General features: G+C 46.4%; 1 protein-coding gene across 1 annotated transcript; it reads right to left on the reverse strand.

Moving 5' to 3' along the window:
* Positions 1-52: 52 nt before the first annotated feature.
* LOC122377336 (kinesin-like protein KIF20A) lies at positions 53-2,738 on the reverse strand (the record flags this gene model as incomplete). The annotated part of the gene is made up of 4 exons (XM_043357270.1): positions 2,698-2,738; positions 867-1,120; positions 527-636; positions 53-207 (listed from the first exon to the last, which is right to left on the reverse strand). Coding segments are annotated over exons 2-4 (514 nt in total), but the record flags the coding sequence as incomplete, so codon positions are not given.
* Positions 2,739-20,170: the final 17,432 nt, after the last annotated feature.

A 20,170-nucleotide genomic window follows, 5' to 3' on the forward strand; every position in this document is an offset into this window, starting at 1 on the left:
ACATGGCGCCATTTGGCTGTGAACTGTGATTTGAGCCGGTGCTCTGACCCACCTTGGACGGTGTACGTTTTGCCCGAATTGGTGGCGCCGTACGTGAAGAGTAGACAGCTGCGGCCGTTGACAAACTCGGACACATGTTTGAGCGTGGTCTGCCGAAACAGGCGACGCTGATCCGTGTCCGGACCGAATATGTGCGAGAACGTGTACCTGGCGGGGTAGATGGGACGCCGTGAGTCATTCTACCCGTCCGTCCGCCAACCAGAACATTCCAAACGGAGCAAATACCGACAAAATACGCGACTGGCACAAATCCTTTAGGCGGTACGGCAGTTCCATCATAAACTCCGCATCAAACCAAATATTGGAATACGAACATATCATACTTATCCAACAAAGTCTTCCGATAAGCCACCAAGCATATTAACATTTACAATGAAATATTTCAGATCCCGTACCTACGTCTTGCAGTCAATCTTACCTAACTGATCGACCGAATTCAAACATGCAACATCTACATGAGCCTTACCTGTGAGTTAGCTTCCCGTTGTTGTTGACGCCATTTTTGTACGTTGCCGAGTCCTTCGGGGCGTGCATCAACAGGTGGATGTCGCTGGATCGTTCCAGGACCGGTTTGCGCTGAAAATGACAAAACACGGGGGTCAACATTCAGACAGATCAACCCCATCATATAATTCACAAGATACAAAGGAAACATTTATTAACTCAAACATTTGGTGATCAAATCGCTTAACAAACGACGTGGCAGCCAGTGATGACATGCTAGAATATCCTGATCCCAAGCCGAACTTCCGAGTACCATCTGGACCTATTTCCACCGGGACTACCGGTCGGCGGCAGGCACTGACCTCCTCCGGTGGCAGGTCACCGAAGTCGCCGTCCAGCTGCGGCCGGACGCGCAGGAAGACGCGCAGGCCGCCGCCGCCGGCCACCAGGTCATCTCCGCGCTGCTCCACCAACTCCTCCGTGATGTCCCGCTGCGGCGGCGCCAGGCCCGGCAGGGCCACTGACGAGGCGCGCGCACGGCCCAGCAGGTAGCCCGACTCGCGCGCCTGCAGGTAGGACACGTCGACCGGCGCCGGGTGCGCGAACGCCATGGCGCCTGCCAGCAGGTCACGACACTGGTCAAAAGTCACAAACGAATTTAAAGCTCAAGCTGGGCTAGCATCAAATCCCTTCAGTTTCCTTGTGATTTCAGTTCGCATCATACTGTTGACCTCATAGCAAATGCATTTGGAGTGGTACACTGCCAGCCTTGCATTCCCATATAAATACTCGTGAATCAGAACCAAAATAAAGGAAACCAAAATAAAAAATGAATTTGTCACTTTAGGCCTGATCTCGTATAAACCATTTACTGTTAGCAATGAACAAAGGATATGAACTGAGTTTATGGCAGATATCACACCAAAACCAACAAAGTGTTAAAAGAGCACCTCACGCACCTCACCTCACGCCTCACGGTGCATTGATCAAAAGCCACAATTCTCTTGAGAATCCCCAGATAAAGCACAAACACAGATGAAATATTTAACTAGTCTGCAACCACTTACATTAACCTGTGCAGGGAGGGGGTAGTTAGACAATGGACTTCCTTATATTTGTACTTTGTTTGCAGATAAGAGAATGGTGGTATTCCTTGAAAAATAGTGCCATGGAGTGCCACATCTTTTTGCACACTGAGACCTGTTCATGCTATTGTCCCAAACGTCATCAATTTGGGTGGGAGGGAAATGACATCCAAATGAAAACAATTTTCCACTCCCACTTCAAATTTCCAAGAGCAATTTTAAACTCCCAGCTCTATCAAGAAAGAGCATCTCAATCTGCAATTATCGTCTCAAACATTATATTTGTGCATACATTAAACACTACATTTACATTTGTTGAATTTTTGCTACCTATCAATCCCTTAAAATGAATAATTTTCCCCTCTGACATCAAACCTAGAATACAATTTTAGAAGACTGGGCTTCATGTATCTTTTCTGCATATTAAAATTTCAGACCAAGGCAGCCAGCCCAAGCCCCAAGGTCATGTCACTAGGTCAGAACTCAGAAGGTTAGAATGCAAACCATGCATTGCTGCAAGGAACCTATGCCACCAGCCAACTCAACTTTCTGAGGCCACAGAAAAATACCAACAGAAAAATAGCAGCCTGCCGGTATTTTTTTGCTAGACCGCTTCACATATGGAGTGTATACCTACACTATATGGTAAAGCCCTATCCAATTACATGCCCATCGCCCATCGCTTACACGCTCCATACGTGATGCAGTCTTTAGCAAAAAAAAAGTCCGGCAGGCACCTATTTTTCTGTTGGTAAAACTGAAACTGACCTTGACCTCTGGTCACAAGTCTCAACTCTGTCTCTTCACAAACCCAGATAGCTGTGGCTCTAGACACATGGGTGACTCATCCCAAAAACATTAGAACAAATGTCAGCAATAAGCATTTAAATCATTTATTGAAATAAATCAAAATAATTAAATAAAATGCAAACAAATTCATCATAGCACACATAGATCAATTCAGAAAAACAATTGCAATAGAACATCCAGCATGACCACGTCCCATAGCTGCTGATTGATATGCTGTCTGAAAAAAATAAATGCACTTTCAGCTGTGGCTAATATTTGTGTTGTTTTCCACATAAAATTACATCTACCTTATACTTACATCCAGTACACCACAATCGTATCCAACGCGCCCACACGCGTGCTTTCGATTTGAATATTTGGAAAACAAGTGATCGACCAATCAGAGGATGAGAATTCACCTTCATTTTTCTTCGTTACCGTGCCCCACTAAAACAGGCATGTCCGCGAAATAGGCGTCAGCTACGGATTGGTATTCGTCACTAGGAAGCAAGGAACACCACAGGAACACTAATCCGACTTATTTTGAGTCAGTTCTACCTTTTCATTTTCTCTTTATTCAACCGGAAGTGGTTATCAAAATGTAATCCACGTCTCGACATTGGTTACAATGAAAACACATTGTAACTGACTGAAACTGTGGCATAACTAGAGGGCTCCAGACTGTCCGAAGCATCCTCTGCCATGCTCTGCCCGAGGCCGAGGGGGAGGGGGGGCATAGTTTTTTTTTCGCGATAGCAATGAACATGCCAGCGATAGAGGGTTTAAACTTGACATAGCTGACCTTTTATTCAAGCCAGATCTTTTGACACCAACCGGTTAGGTCAGGTCACTGACCTATGACGTCATAAGGAACCTGTGCACGGTCTTCAGATGTCGCAACTTCGCAACGCCCTCACTGCCAAGTGCCAGAGGAGCTTTCACAGGGAAATGAAACTTGCGGGACCTAGTACCTATCCATTAGAAGTTTCACAACTTGCATCCTATCTCGGATTTTTTTCGGATTCTCGGACGCAAAATGGCCGGCACAGGCCATTTTGCGTCCTTCGACCGCAGAAGGGGGAGGGGTCGACGGCACGACCCCCTCCCCCTCGCGTTTGGCCCCTGATCGAGCTAGAGTTCGCGAAAAAAAAAACGAGCGTGTTGCTCGTCGCGAGAGGAAGCCGATGATATCCAATTTTAAGGTCCTAGGTCATCGGGTAGGGGAGAGCGGGGAGAGTTGTATCATGTCCAAGTTGTATCAGGGCGAATTGTGCCAAACCTATCCAATAGATGGCGCTCATGACACGACCAGCCGACGAGGTTTTCCGGGCTTCATCTTTCCCTGTTCTGTCGTGTGGCTGGGTGGACGCGTCTGGAGGTGAGAGCCGATTTTATGCTTTTTTAATGTCATTCTAAAAAAATAAGTTGCAAGAAAATGTGTGTTTTGGGCATTTAGATGTGCACGAATTTGAAAGATCTCCGTAGCTTTGGTGTGGGTAGGTTCTAAGGCCAGTGGCGGCGCCACGAATTTACGCCAGTGGGGGCAAGATTGAGGTGACCCGACTGTTGTCTGATACGCCGATCTGCAAAATCCATGAGCACCTTGCCCCTAGCTGTTGCTATTCAAAACTATTATGGTTTCAGGTTTCATGCATACGTATTGAGCTGAACCATTAACCCTCGCGGGCCCGCGCGGAAGAGAGGGGGGGGGGGGGCGTTTTTCGCCTCCCCCTGGCGAATATTTGAGATACCTCACGAACGCTTAGGGATAGAAAGCCAAAATTTGATGTACCTTATCACCCTATCACCCATTAATTTAACATTTTTTGAAGCAAAAAAATTGGACATAGTCTCCTTGATAACGTCTCAGGGCCGATTTCTCTAGGCAAACTTCGGCGCCACAGACGTGAACTTCAACCACCTGCCAAAAATAAGCGGCTCGATGAAAATATGAGTCGACTCAAACTTGACTCAAATTTTTTGTTGACAAGTTACTTGACTCAAAATTGACTCAGATAATAAAGTTGTTGAGCGGGGGGGGGGGGGGTGAAAAAAATCCGGCAGCAGAGCCAGGGCTAAGTTGTTAAGCGGGGGGGGGGGAATGAAAAGCTTATATGTACCTATAGTTTCTGGAAAGTTGAGTCAGCTGAATCATGATCCTACATGTTTGACTCATCTCAATGTCAAAAGTTATTTTACTGACTCAACTCTGACTGAACTCAACGCCTTAATATTTTTGTCCGACTCAACTCTGACTCAACTCAACAGCTCAACATTTTATCCGACTCGACTCAAATCTGACTCATTTGAGTCAGAGTTGAGTCAAATTTCTGACTCGACTCATGAGTCAAGCACAACCCTGTCTGGAACACGTACTTTGAGACCACTATACAAAAGTGCCGGTTTTTGCCTTTGACATTGACTTCTGGCCTTAAAATTTACCTGAGGTCAAAAGGTTTAGGGGCTTCAAGAATCTTCTCGTAGATATCTTTCATTTGGTACCATTTTTGTTTACGTAGCTGCCTTATTTACGGAGTTAGACAGGTGGGGGGAGGGGGGCTACCCCAGGGCTGCGGTGGTTGGGATTACCCCCGGGCCCGGCCGGGTTAAAAGGTCGCGAGCAAATAAAACTATAAAACTAGATTGCGAGACACAAACCTGTGAAAACGTTATGTTGTTCGTTGAGATGTAAAATGGTGTATTCCTCCAAACAATAGTTAGTAGGTACCTAGTTCTCTTTTTTCCCGTAGTACGTATGTATATGTGCGATTCTCTCACACACGATTGATACCAGAATAAGCTCCATTAGGGCGACCCACACACATTTCCAGATAACCCGGATATACATACCCATCACATTTTGTCATACCTTCCTGAGCTCAGTCTCAGTCTAAGGTTTCCCAAAAGATCTCTTCTCTGGCCAACTTTTGACAAGCTGCCTCTCAACCTCCTCGAGGTCAAGCTCGAGGGCAGCCTTCTGGTGCAAATGAAAAAGAGTAGAAGAATGAGTGGGAGTAGGAGATATGCGACAGACGGTCCGAGAACGAACGTTTTGCTGATGCACTTGATACGGGGACGGTCAAAAACAGGCGTACTATTATGTTATTAACCGCCTATCATGAATGTTGCACCGGTCTTCTGTTCCCTTTTCAACATCAGCCAAATTTTGTGGGGGCAAAAACATAGTCTTGCCCCCACGGCCTCCTGCCAGTGGGGGCAGTCTGCCCCCACTGCCCCCACGGTGGCGCCGCCCTTGTCTAAGGCTGCGTGAGTGAAAATGGATTTCTCCAGCTGTCCGCTGTTTTTGAGCACGAGGATGTTTTTTCCAAGATGGCGGCGAGGTACATGTTGTATCAGAGCCGGGTGGGGTATGTTGTAACATGCATGTATGTATGTATGTATGGGTATGCTGCTTTTGATCGCGAAAGCTAAGCCCTGGCTCGCGTTTGTAGGTAGCTAGTCAATACTCGTTCCATTTCGGCACAATGTGTTGGCTTCTTTGCTCTTAACGGGCCACTTTTGCGTCTAGTCTGTTGATGTTTCGTTCGGATTGCATTGACCTAAGTTTAAGGTCTAATAAAAGTGAAGCCTTTGAGCATAGGTATTAACCCCATTTAATGTTGTTGTTATGTTCAAAACCAGTAGCAAGCGCACTCCCTGAAACGTGAAATAGTGATACAAATTACCCCACCATGTGATACAACTCACCCAAGCCATGGGGCAAGTTGTATCAAAAACATTGTTCTATTCGGCAGACCGTAGAAGAAAAACTGGTAGAGGTAGCGGAAAAGTTACTTTGCACAAAAAAGCAGAAGAATCAAGGAAGGAGATAGTATGGAAATAATGAGTTTATCACGGATAGATACGAGGTTATGGGTCTCGGAGTAAAAACTGATACAACCCACCCCACTCTCCCCTAACCTTCGAGGTCAGGTCAATGACCCGAAAATCGGGAAAATCGGGACCTGTTAGAAAGTCGTAAAGTGTGGCTGCAATGGGGTTTTCCGGGGTGCTGATCACGAATATCGTGTTATTTTTGATCAGAGATGATGTCTTTAAGCATTTAGACCAGGTCGGGTCGGGTCAGGTCAGGTCCACCGGTAAGGGTCGTGACGGGTAGGTACCTACCTATTCGTAATGCGTTTCAACCACCTCTGACAGCTTCGTAACATGTAACGAAGGCACCAAAACTACTTCGTAAATGTTCAAATGGTTGCTAAATTCGAAATCAGCTCCAAAAAACTAGCCTAGAAACATGTAAAACTCGAAAAAGTGAACCGAGGTCACCAAAGGTCAATGACATGACCTGACCTTCAGATGACCTTGACATCCACCCTAATGCATGGGAGCAACATCAAATCACATGTTTGAACGTTTGAAACCACGAAAAGCTTGCAAACGCGCGGCTAATGCGAGCCGACGTACGCCGAATCGCGATTCCGGCCAAACATGGTCTCTGAAAGTAGGTCACAGGCCAAAGGTCTTTTGGGTCAGGGTCATGAAATTTTCAGGGTAGGTGTAAAATTGATCAATGCGAGGGTACTGAAAGTTTCGTCGCGATCGGCCGCTTTTTACGCGAGTTATTCGCGAAAAACCTTAGGTTGGTTGCATCAACCCCCCCTGTGCCGGCGAGGGTTAAGGTCATAGGAGGTCAGGCCATTTTCGTAACATCACCATTAGGTATGTTAAATATAGGCACCTTACCCTACAGTCGCTCGTTCGTCTCAAGTGCTTCGGAAAAGGCAGGATACGATTGGTAGGTAGGTATTCGTGCAGAATGCGTATGTTTGTACATAGGCCCTACACACTACACAGTTCAGAAGCCTTGTAAAGCCGTCTTTCACATTCATTATTCGAGAATAAACGGTACCGAAAGAATAACATCAAACATGTCTGTGAGTATCGCAGTTGAACATATTTTTAACAGAAATGCTTCTTTTTTCCTACAGCAACAAAAATATTTTCACCATTACAGACCCATTGGATCCATACTTGCCCGTCTTACCCCAAACTCAATGTCAGAAGTTTAGCACGATTTTCTCTGTGGACAATTTGATGTAGACAAAGCAAATCCACGGTAAATGAACACAGGTGGCATATGCGTGTAACACAAGTGATTGCGAGTTAGTGCTGCACACAAAAGCTTGCACAATACATTAGGGATGTTTTCAATGAGATGAGTACTTTTAATTAACCCTCGCCCGCACATGGGGGGGGGGGGGTGGTTGCCACCCCCCCCCAGGCAGTCTTTCTGCTCTGCACTCAACATTTTTAGAGCTAGAAGGCTGATTTTTCGTATAGCTGCTCGTCTATCCTTTCTTGATGTCCACTGAAAATTTCAAGTTTCTGTGATTTTTGGTTTCGGAGATATGACCTTGTTTTTCAGGTCATGTCATGACCCAAATGGCCAATTCTCAACATCTTGCGTTTGCCATGGGCCTTGTGAGCTTTTGACACCCTGATTTCGGCCTTTTTTGCCAGTCTTACCTCCCACCTATCATGGAACATGTTGTTCGACGATGTACAGGGGTCAAGGTCAGGGTCAAGGTCAACCTAGGTCATCTAAGATAATTGCGTTTTAGGCAAGCTGAATTTACTTTTTGTGAAGTTTTTTGACTGCATTTTTGGTAAAGGCTTCTCAGATCATGATTTCATGTGATATGGACCCAAAAACAATCGGTACACACATCAGTATACACACAGACACACACAGACATACAAACACATATAATTGACCTTGACCTAACTTGACCTGAAATGACCTCAGCAGAAAAATTCTGGTCGGATAGTGTGACAAAGAGGTTCTAGCTGGCTTGGCACCAGAAAACAGCATCGTCATCGGTATTTGATAAGCAGCGCACTTGACTTGATATCCAACGGTGACCCAAAACAGCAACATTTTTTAGTTTGACCTGACCTGGAAGGTCAATGACTGACCTCAGAAGGTAAAACTGGGTATCATTGGATTCGTCTCTTCCCAAAGAATCTTTTTGGTCTTTACTGCTAAGCTCTATCTCCAACAGGAACGAAATGGCGCGGGGGGGGGTGGCAACCACACCCCCCCCCCCATGTGCGTTCTAGGATGGGAAAATGGCATGTGCGGGCGAGGGTTGGAATCGAAAAAAAGATATTGACTGAACACAAATTCACCAGACTTAGGTAAATGATGGTGTGTGGTGGGAAAGGCAACTCTGGTCCTTAATTTTTCTCGCTCGTAGCGCTATTGGTTTGGTCTGCAGAGGGGGTGCCCGTCTTGAAGACTACCTATACTGACCACTTTCCCCTACGGAAAAAAACGGGGGGGGGGGCGTGGGGCGCGGGTCTTTCGCGCCAGTGACATCTCTCGCCATTCGCCCTGATTGAGCTGGATACTTCGCGGCGTGCGCACTGTTACATGCACAGCGACTGCTTCCTTCTAGGTCCTTCTAGGTTCAAGGTCAGGTTTAAGTCATGCTCAAAGGTAATAAGATGCAGTTTCAGACACCTACATTACCCAAGTCATATCTTCAGTCAAAAATGGTCGCAGATAAGCAGAAGTGCATCGATGCCTCGTCACAACACGACGGTGTTATAGTTGCGGCTCTGCGGTCATTATTGAAGCTATTCATCAAAACCGAACCCCTCCCTTTTGGCACTTGACCTGGCCTCAGAGGGCACACCTCATGGAGGTCACCAATTGGAGAGATTTACATAAGTCGGGTACTGGCTGCTCAGATGCTAATTTTTCAGCCAAGCTTTAGCTCGCTTATTGGTGAAACGGCGAAGGAGGGGTTTCCACCAACCACCATCGGCACGATGACCTCGTTGACCTTGACAGGTCAAAGTTTTCGCCTATTGTAGCAATCCATACCAACTCCCGTCTACCGGGTCGATCAATTCTTTCGAAAGTGGCACCATTCGATTCGCCGTATGCGACTTCACAAAATACCTACCTACCTACTAAGAATGTGGTGACCTCAGGTGAACTCGGTGACCCTAAGGTCAACTTGATGATTTAGCCCAAGACATCCTATAGCTCAGCAACTACTATGTCGATTAGAGACAAAAATGCTACCAGTCAATTCGTCACATGCGATTTCACCAGTCTTTTCGAATATCTTGACCTCAGGTGACCTCGGTGACCTTGGAAAGTCAGATTCACGATTCAGTCTAAAACTCAGCAGCAGCTTTCGAGCCGATAATCCAGACGAAAACGCCAACAGTCGATTCACGTGAGCTATCTAACTGAACAGGCAGCACATCTAGTAGGTGCCGTAAAGGCATAAACAGCCTCTCGCACGGGTGGACGACATCCAATGCGACAATCCTTTCAATAACGAATCACAAATTCTCGAGCCCAAGCGACCGTAAACTTTGAATTGGGGATAAATGTAATGTATTTGATCCCAAGTTATGCACCGAAATCATTATTACAAGATCTAGGAATTCACAATGTAGAAACGCACAGCACGTCACGTCTATATTTATATAATGTCCCGACAGTTCTGGCACTTTCACGCGCTTGTGCATGCAGCCCTATTTACAAACACGGCATCAAAGTGGCATCACTGGCTTATTGATAAGACGAACCGTGCCGAATTTCTCCTCATATGTCTTATCCAAAACTAAATTTTGACGACAATCTCTTATCCTTACTCCTCAACATGGACAAAGGGCAGTGACGAACCAAATAAATGATCGACTTGATGAAACGATGAAACACAGGTAGGGGATGCCTAAGGTAAGCGCCAAGCGGATAAGTTGAATAAAATATGCCACTTTTGTATATCAGAAATCCGATTATAAAGACATGTAGATAACACGTAAAGAAAATTATCAATTTGGTAGGTAGGGGTTCTTTAAAGGATACCTATAATGTTTTAAGACGTGAGCTGTAGTAAGAAATGAGCGCCTATTTAGTCAAGAAACAACTACAATAGTCTGCTCCATAGTGCGAAAATAACCTTATGGTGTTACGATCTATGCAAAATCACGAAGTTTTGATTCCATGCGACGGGATAATATCACAACAACCCTTGCCATCATTACAATGTACAAGACACATACATACCTAGCACAAGACAAAGTTCTCTTATTCTGGATTTCCAAAATGAAAAACTGAAAGATACATATACGAATGCGCTCACTTATAGTTATTAGTTACAATATAATACATGCCAACCATGCGCAGGCAATTTCAAGCCAGTCTTGATAACTAACTAGATAAACGAACGGTTGCCCTGGATCACTGAACTTGCTTGCTCATCTGAATGTCATTTTTCGCTATCACATGCCGAATACAAGGACATTTGAGAAAAAAATGTCCAGCAGCTATAGGTCGTGAGGCTCGACAGTAACTGTTCATGAGACGAGGAAAATTATCGAAGGCATGATGATTGAACCATCTGAAAATAGCTAATGATTAACGGTAAAATTAGATAAGGTTGACGGTCACTTTAAATGATAGTATCATTTTACTGAGCAACATGACGAATGTTCAAAACATTTTTAAGGCTAGTCATTTTTGCGCACTTATTGTGAACGCCTAAGTCATGAACGAACATTTTGTGCCATGTGAGACTTCAGGAGTGGTGTTACAAAAGTCAAGGGAACGTTTAGTGTGATGAGGAAGCAAAACAAAATGTGAATAAAATAAGCAAAGTCAACAACACTTCACTGAATGGCAATAAAAGCGAATGAACTTGGGAAGCAAATAATTTTTCGAATGACATCCGTAACTCGGTGAATAGAATCGTTCGTAGCATTCTGGCATTTTTGCCTCTTTTCCGCTAAAACATGCCACTTTCGTTTCATAGGTAGGCACCAGTAGACGGCATGATAAAAATGTGACATCTAAGTCGATACAGTTCGTCAGCCAGGACATATGATGATATCAAAGAACCCAAGCCTACAGTCAGTGTTATGTGACAAGATATAGCTGGGTTGGACGGTTGCTTAGAAAAAAAAAGAACATTACGCCCAGCTGGCAGCGAGGATGCTCAGACTACAGATCATATCCAATTGGCAGCGTCGATGATATAGCGCAGTATATCCAAGAAGCAGTATCGACGATGGCAGTCTGTCAGACACCTCGCCGGTAGAAGTCGTGATCGAGATTACACAAGATAATATAACCGGGAGGCACGATGATTAGAGTATGCATAATATCAGTCAGGACCAGCAGTGATTAGATTTGACAGCGTATCAAACCGACATAAACGGTGTTTTTCCACGAAAGCTTCCTTCCCTTTTTATCAGTTGCAAATCGATTGACTATCATTTCCATTTCCATATTTCCAGCATTGCACCGTTTAAACCAGCTGCGCTATACAGAGACCAGTACTAGCGACGCCACCCATGAAGGCACACAATTGGTCCCCTCAGATGGACCAGTTGGCCGGCCGGTCGTGGGTAGGAAAACTAGCTACGTGTACTGATATATCGGACGGCCAGCCCCGTCCCGCTCGGAGCTCGGCAGTGAGCCGGCAGGACGCCTGCCGACACTGGAACGTAACAACTCACTGTTCACAGAATGACCAGCGAGCCACTATGTAGAGACAGTCTCTGTCGATGACACAGATGAGAGACGCAGCGCAAACTCCCGCTCCTGGCACTGGTCAGCGCCGCGCCAGCCCAGTCCACACAGTCCCAGCTATTGCAGCGAGTCCCAGCCTGGTGCGTCCACAGCTCGCATGACAGAGTCCGCCCTCAGAGTCCTGGCCGAGACTCTCTCCCTCTATCCATCTATCTACCTCTCTTTCTCTTAGTCACGCGCGTCTGCCATGCACACATATAAATGGGATGGGGTCGGGACACAGCTGCCGGTAGTGGCGGCTCCCCGCGCGTGTGTGCCGTGCAGGTGCCGCGGTCGGCTCCCTCCCGCACGGAGAGGTGGCACGTGACGGCACGTGACACGGCACCCCGGGGCTGACACGGGCTCGACGGCCTGCGGTCGGCGGGGCACCGCAGGCCCGATCACCTCAGCTCGCCGTCTTTGTCTCCGCCGTCCGCCATCTCGCTCATCTGTCGGAGAAACAAAAACGGTATTACACCGAGGAATGCGATAAAAGGAGACGATCGATGTTCTTTCCTCTCCCGATTGGAGGATGATATACGGATTACGGACGTTGGATGTGCCTCGAGCTCGGTCCCTGGCCAGCATCTTGTTCAAATGAACGAAGAAAACAGCACTAGGGAATAATACATTTTGTTGTAGATGGGTGTGAAAGTGCATCATGCAGTTGGCAGCTGGGAAACGAATGTTAAAAGTAGTGCTCAAATGCATTTCTTCGTTGTTGTGATTAAATTGGGTGGTTTGTTTTAACAAGGGCGATTAAATCTGGTCGGCCCATTTCATTCCGGGCACCAGCACTTCACGGCGGCGCTACTGAGTGTGGCGTGTCAGCACACGGCTCGTGTCGGTCTTGGTCGGCCCGGCTGGCGTGAGTGGGCGCCGTTCTGGCTCGACCTAGCAGCGCCGTGGCCGCCGACAGGGCGACCACCACTGCCGCCGGACGGCCCACTGCCGCCCGGTTACCGCCGGCCGCACGGCACCTTCCGTCGGCCGAGGCCGCCACGCGAGCCACCGACCCACTGCCCACGGCTCGAACGAGGTCACTCACATGCAACATAACTCGTCAGTGGAAACATGAGCGACGCTGTAACATTCCACTTTCGTCGAAATTGTTCTTGGCGATATGGTGGGGCATTGGCGAGTGTAGCCCCGACGATGCGAGCGGGTAATTATTTTTTCTTTAAAGGGACCATCCCACCTTAACATTAGTTTTGAGTTGAGATAGCCAAGTTTGCGGCCAGGCTCAGAAACCACCATTTATCCTGGTCGCAACCCCCGCAGCTTTATGGTGTTCAAGAAATTTCTTCCCTTTACTTGCAGGGTGGGACCAGCTTAGTCCCTATCTCTTAACCATTAGCGGTTTTTTGATGACGTCAGCAGTCATTTCAACGCCCGCCATTCCTTGAACCCGAGTTTTGCTGACCTTGAGCTCCCTTGTTTATCAACGTGAAATCCGTCGTCGGCGCTGAGAAAGCCTATTGCTTTTCATTTTAATTTGAATATTAGAAGATACCCACCACTGGAACTTGGACTGATATTATACCAAGGCCGAAGATGATCAAGCTGCCTGCTATATCTGGAGCTTGGTGTTCAACTTCAACATTGAATAAAAAACAAAATATCAAAGCAAACTGGATATGGTACTGCAAGTTAAAGTCCAAAGAAATTTGAAGAGCTGACAATTGACATTAATTCTTTTCCTGCAAGGTTTCCATATGGAGATCACAGTCACACCATGAAGAAATATTTTTGATGTTAACAGTTGAAAGGGGGATTTATCTTCCAGTTTTGACGAAAGACGCTGCTGACTGTCTTTGGAAAAGGATGTCGGCCTGAGGTGCAATTATGCTTGTGAAGTGGTTATAACTGGTCTTTTCACAGTATTAAATTAAATGTGCCATTGCATCCAAGTGTGTTATCATGTAAGGTAAAATCAAAACTACAATGTTGGTTTTACGAGCATTGAGAAGGCTGGTAGGTAACACCTGCCTGTGCTCGTAAATCATGCTGCCAGAGTATTCTAAATTAATTTTATCATACACTTTTGTTGTCCAGAATGGTTGCACTATTGTTTGGTATCATATTATTCCATGTAAATATGGTAGTGTAAAGTCCGACCAACATGTTACCAGATTTGAAGCTGTTACGTTACCTAAGTACCTGTTTTTTACTGGCGTGGTGAATGTCACCTGGATTTTGTTTTGAGGTGCAGACCTAGTAACTCTGACTACATGGGTTTGAAGCTATTATCTATTCTGTTTTTACTGGCCTGGTGAATGGCGACTGATGTTGTCCGTGGATGGCACTGAAACAAATTTTGAGTGTTTTGTACAGTGTTTTAATACAATGCTGAGGGCTGAAAGTTGTCTTGTTTAGAGTGGTGAAAGTTCAGGATATGCCAGCCACCATGGTGGGTCAGAGTTAAATGTGTTGCAGTCAGTTCGGCTTCGGCAAGCACACGGATGGGCATACGCATCAAGACCTGCTCTGCCATACTTTCAGCCAATTTTACCTAGGTAAGTCTTTTCTTTTTCTGCCAAAAGCTATGACATTGTGAATTTCAGCACTGTGGCCTGTGTGTAGCTTTCAGGAAAGCAATTCTAAATAAAGCTCTGATAAAGTGCAAAATCAGCAATGCAGCCCTCTATTACATTTTCTACAACATCTTACTTGTTCCTTGCATGGAGAGAAAAATGCAATGTTATGAATTCGTTTATTCACATAATTTGACAAGCATGCAGTTACCTACTACTATCACTGCACAAAACAGAGCAGAAAACATCAGTTGATCAAACACAAGACATAACAGAAGTTTACAACATAGGGCTGCCGAACCTGCTTCCTCCCACCACAGTTGATGCCATTTCCTAGCCTGGCTTGATGTGAGCACTGAATAGCTGCTTGGTCTAATTACAGCTCACTACCATTCAACTTAAACTACTCTCTTTAAAGTAAGAGTGAGAGCGTTCAGTGTTCATAGCAGCTCGACAGACGACAGACAACAAACATCTTGACAAACCAACCAGTATTTGATTTAGCTAATGATTTATGTGCTTGTTGTATCATGGCCAAACTACTTTAACAGCAATAATCCCTGTTTCATCTTGATCTTGCTTTTATTTCCATTTGAACTCAGATCTTGAAACAATCATCTGAAGTGATATCAGATACTGGCTTCTGTTTCTCTTGAAAGCAAGTTAAAACAACAATGATAAACTAAGGCAGGAGATGTGAGTTGTGGCAGTAGATTTCTGATTCAACATATGTCAACCTTATATTGCTTGAGACCTCTGTGACAGACAAACAAATATTTATAGTTTTTTGATAGTTTGGATTCTTGGCTTGATTTAGCAGATCAGCTGTGAACCTTGACTTTGAAATCACATAAATGTCATGGTACCCGAACGAATCCTCGCATGACATTTCTTCGTAGCACAATTTTTCGTCCGCATTTCTTCGTCTACAAATCTTCGTCGGTGCATTTATTTGTCCCTCAATGCTTACTCTTGCATATATTTGCGTTGAAGAAGAAATGCGAGCCGATTTTCATATACCCTGGTGCGAGACAAAGTAATGCGATAGGTACGAATAAATGCCCTGACGAAGATTTGCAGACGAAGAATTGCGATACGAAGAAATGCCATAAGAATTGTCCTGGAATCCTTTATTGGCCATCATATATTGACCTTGATAAGATAAACGCATCATTCGCGCAATATTTGTCGCACTTTGATACCAAACTATTGCTTCCAAATGCCGACGTAAAGAAAACCTTTATGTGACGTCATAGAAACAGCGGATTTCCCAAAAAGTAAACAAAAATAAAAGTCTTATATCTCGAAAACGGGTGAATATTTTCCGGTAAAATTTGGTAGATGTTCATTTTCTCTCTTTGTGATTCACGCTACATCACTTTTATGCCAATTCATTAACTTTTTTGAAGGTGGGAGGGTCCCTTTAAGTAAGCTCCCTTTCTTCTTTCTCCCTTTCACGTTTTTCCTATGACGTTTGAAACTGATGCCTGCAAATTACCTACAACATACGTGTAATACACATTCGCCCTGAAAATAGCACCTAACACTTAAACACGACAGGCATTCATCACCAAATTGTTTGTTTACCCACTGGCAATTGCAAGCCAAATGCACTCTCCATTTCTCCCAGCCCTTTCCAACCTACAAACATACCGTCAGACCTTTGCAATTGGTGCTCGAATGTGTTAGCTTATCAAACGAGGTTCCATCTTCACCGTGGCGCCATTGGGCACACACTTTTTCTACTTTTAAGCAATCACTGTATCTCAAAGCGGGAATTCTAGACACATCAGTCGGAAATTTACCTCCCGGGGGTCAGGAGGCGGAGAAACGGCAACTCGGGTAGGTCCCGAGGCAGATATTTATAAAACGCTGGCCGACGACAGGTAAAACGGCGGCGTTCGATCTCCGTTCTAGACCAGTGGGACTGACAGCAGGCCATCCTTCCCCGGAACACGTCCGCGGGCCACGGAAACCTGCCGCACCGGAATGCTCTTCTGTCGACTGCTCGGATTCACTAAAGCGGTGCGCTCTGTGCAGAGCACATTAAAAACTTAAATTTGGCTTGTTGATAACGGAATTTTAAATATTTCATCTAAGGGATGCTTTAATGTAGCTCGGTGGCTCTAAACCAGACGTCAATTGACGTAGGAGCCTGGCTTTTCCTGTAGCGGAGAACGACTTGATTTATATTTGCCGAAACACTAATTGGCGAAATCCTATAACGCACACTTTAACGTCTTAAATAAGGTGCATCTAACAACTAGTTAGCTTTTTTAGTTTTTAAAGTTTTTAGTTTTTACTAGTTTTTTAGTTTTTTTAGCTTCTAGTTAGCTTTATCAACTAACTAGTAGAAAAAGCGCAAACTTAAATTTAGAACAATATTACGGTCTATCCATAGTCGGTGTTATCTGGTGACTCCGAATGTTTCACGTGATCGACATATCAGTACGCACAAATGACGTCTGCGTCAGCAGTGACGGCAGTTCAGCGGCAGCCAGCTCTGATGACGGCCGGCGGTGCGGGCGCCCTCATTTCGGTGACGGTGCCGCTCGTCGGCTATCACCGGTGCCGATAGCGCCGCCGGCTGAAGAACGACGGTGCGTCGAGAGGAGCTCAGCGTGCCAGCCGAGCTGCGGGCGGCCGGGCCGTCGGCGTATCGTGTCTGCCGCTGCTCAAAGGGCGTCCGACGAACCCTTTCAACGGCCACGGACTTACATACTTTGGTATGGACGACCGCCGAAAGAGACAGCGATGCCCGACTAGTTTCAACATGTGCTCTTCAATGCCATGCTTCGATTTTTTTTCAGAATTATGTCATCAAACTCAATCCCCTCATGATGAGTTTGCCTTCATGGGAACGGGAAACGGGTTGAACGACCTCGTCCAAACGGGCCACTCGATGGTGCAGTGAGGATCGGTGCGTTTGACAGTATGTCATGATTTATTCGAAAATATTTTGATCTCCTTCCAACTGCAACTCAACATAAGTCGCAGACACCTTCGAAAAATCGACGTTTTGGAACGTCGCTGAAAAAAGCCAAACGACTACCGCTGAAAGGTTCGTTGCGAAATTTGTTCTTTCTCTTGGGCGATATTTAACCTAATGAAAGTAGTTCGACGTTAGACTGTTTTAAGATTTAAAAAGCCGCATTTTACGATCACCTTTGGCACTTTTTGAGACTACAACTTCCAACGCTGTGAAGTTATCAATGCCGATATGTAGTACGGATATAAGTATCTACCATTGCCGACAAACGTTGGCCAACGTGTTCCAAGAATCCGAAACCACTGAACATTTCGAGTCCCGCTCTGGTCGATTGATGAGTTTTCCAGGTGGGAGAGGTGAGCCGGCCGTGCCGGTGAGAGCTGCGGCCGGCGCGGGCGTGTTGGGCCGCGATGCCAATGTATATACAGCCGGTGGCCCCGCCCGCCGGGCCCGGCCGACATAGTGGGTCAGTTGCCGCAAGGCCGCGCTGGCCGCCCGCCAGCGGCCGAACTCGAGCCGAGCCCGCGCGGTGGTTCGGACGCGCCGCCGCTGACGACGACCGGCCGGCTTCCGCCGCGATCGGCCCTCGAGGTCGAGAGAGGGTGCGAGCGTGGCGCGGGGCCGATGTTGGGGCTTATGGACATGCCCGCTGAAGGAGCATCATGACCTGACCTAGCCTGACCTCGGGCTCTGCCCGAAACTATGGCATGCAAGCCAACACAAACATGATAATCATTCAAACAGACAGTCATGACACGAAGAGAGAGAGAGAGAGAGAGAGAGAGAGAGAGAGAGAGAGAGAGAGAGAGAGAGAGAGAGAGAGAGAGAGAGAGAGAGAGAGAGAGAGAGAGAGAGAGAGAGAGAGAGACCTGATCCATGACCTTGACGGCGGCGACGGCACGGGCCTCTCGGACAAACAACAAACAGTATGACAACGAAATAGTTATTTCAATATTACGTTTGGATTCTGGTTAGGATCACTCTGCATCACACAACTGACTCACTCACAGCTCTAGCACATACAGGAAATTCTTTTGACCAGTCACTAGTCGAGAACTTCCGACCGGCCTTCGTATTTGCATTGGGTCGTTTATTTAACGTTCTGCTAGGCGAATCGCTAACATTCGGGAAAGTTTCTGGTATTTCTTCCCGACACAAACACATGCCGGGTGGCCAATCAATGATTTAGTCCAGCTCTTCTGCTTTTTTTCTATCATATCACATGACCAAAACTCCTGGGTCCACGCGCCTCAGGTGCGAGGGTTCGGGGCGCAGAAGACCGGGGTCCGTTTATTTGGGTGAAAACGGTGTGTGTTTACGCGTTGGCTTTGACTGTGATGAGTCCCACTGTCTAGGAGAACCGACACAAATATACAGGCGCCGGCTGATGCCGCGGGCCAAAGGCACCGGTCGTCGCTCCGTCCGGACCGCTCACGCAGTCGCGGGATACCCTGCATAGTCGGGGGGCTTCACTTACGAGTTTTTCAAATTCATCCCAAAATATGATTGTGCATGTTAGGAGATGACTAGTTATTGCTATCTCATAGAGTCGTGTACTATTCCAACTCAGTCTATACCTATTGCTCGGCCTAATATGTGAGCAGTGACAGATTCATTATAATTTCCTGTCGATTTATGAATGTTTTAAGCGTTACGTTCCAAAATATCGCTAAAAATGATAGCAATTAATCGACATATTTCAACGCTGAATAAAAACACCAACCAAAAAGGAAGACAGGAACAATGCGAGCGAAAGAAAAAAAAACTGTAGTAAGGTAATGACTGTCCACAGATTGGTGCCTGTTAGTCCCTTGTGTGAATGCCTAAATACTCACTTCATTTGTGCGATGGGACAGGCCTATTCTTCAGAACAAGTCCACATCTGCAGCTGAAGCCGATCATGGACCCCGGCTCCCGCCCCTCAGCTGAATAATCCAGCGACCGCTCATCATCCATCAAACGACCCCCTCCGTTGGAGCAGCCCAGGAGCTCCTGATTCGGCGACCGCTTCTGGTTGCCAGCCACCTCCTCGATTCAGTTGGTGCTACCCAGACTCGTGATACTCTTCTGCTGACCAAACTACTCCCTTCAGCTGGACAAACCAGCCCAAAGACCCCTGACCGCGTCTGCTCACCAAACTTCATTTAGCTGTCAGTGATAGGCACGGCCTAATGCGGTTATCTTTAAATATATAGCCTGTTATTGGTTTCTGGTCCCCTGTGATTATCCCCTCACCCCATCTAATACGGCGACACAAAGGGGACTCTCCCGGGGGAGTGGACCCGCGCTTGACCATTACGCGCCGTGGACACTCTCCACTTGTGGACATGTGTCACGGAATGATGTTTGAAGCCTGTTCGGCCGGCGACAGGAGGAGGCCGATAAGCCCTGACGATCTGTAGCTGATCTGCTCAGCCAGAGCGCCGCTGGCGAGCCGGTTTGGAGGCGCCCAGTCGAGTCAACACGGGTACGAGACAGTGACATATGCTATCGAATCGTACACATCTCAGATGAGAGAGGTCGGGGATGGTTCTCCGATGCCGCAAGCCATTTTGTTCGATCGCCTGTAATTAAGAGATAATTGCTCGATCGATGGCAGCGATTGAGAGACAAATACCCAATGTTTCTTTTTAGAATGGCCACAATCAGCCATCCGATGAAGCGTTACTGGCTATATGAAGACCGCATTTATTAATTGTACACTGGGCGAATAGCT

The sequence above is a fragment of the Amphibalanus amphitrite genome, unplaced genomic scaffold (assembly GCF_019059575.1).
Source record: "Amphibalanus amphitrite isolate SeventyFive unplaced genomic scaffold, NRLGWU_Aamphi_draft 002740F_arrow, whole genome shotgun sequence".
Classification (NCBI taxonomy): Eukaryota; Metazoa; Arthropoda; class Thecostraca; order Balanomorpha; family Balanidae; genus Amphibalanus; species Amphibalanus amphitrite.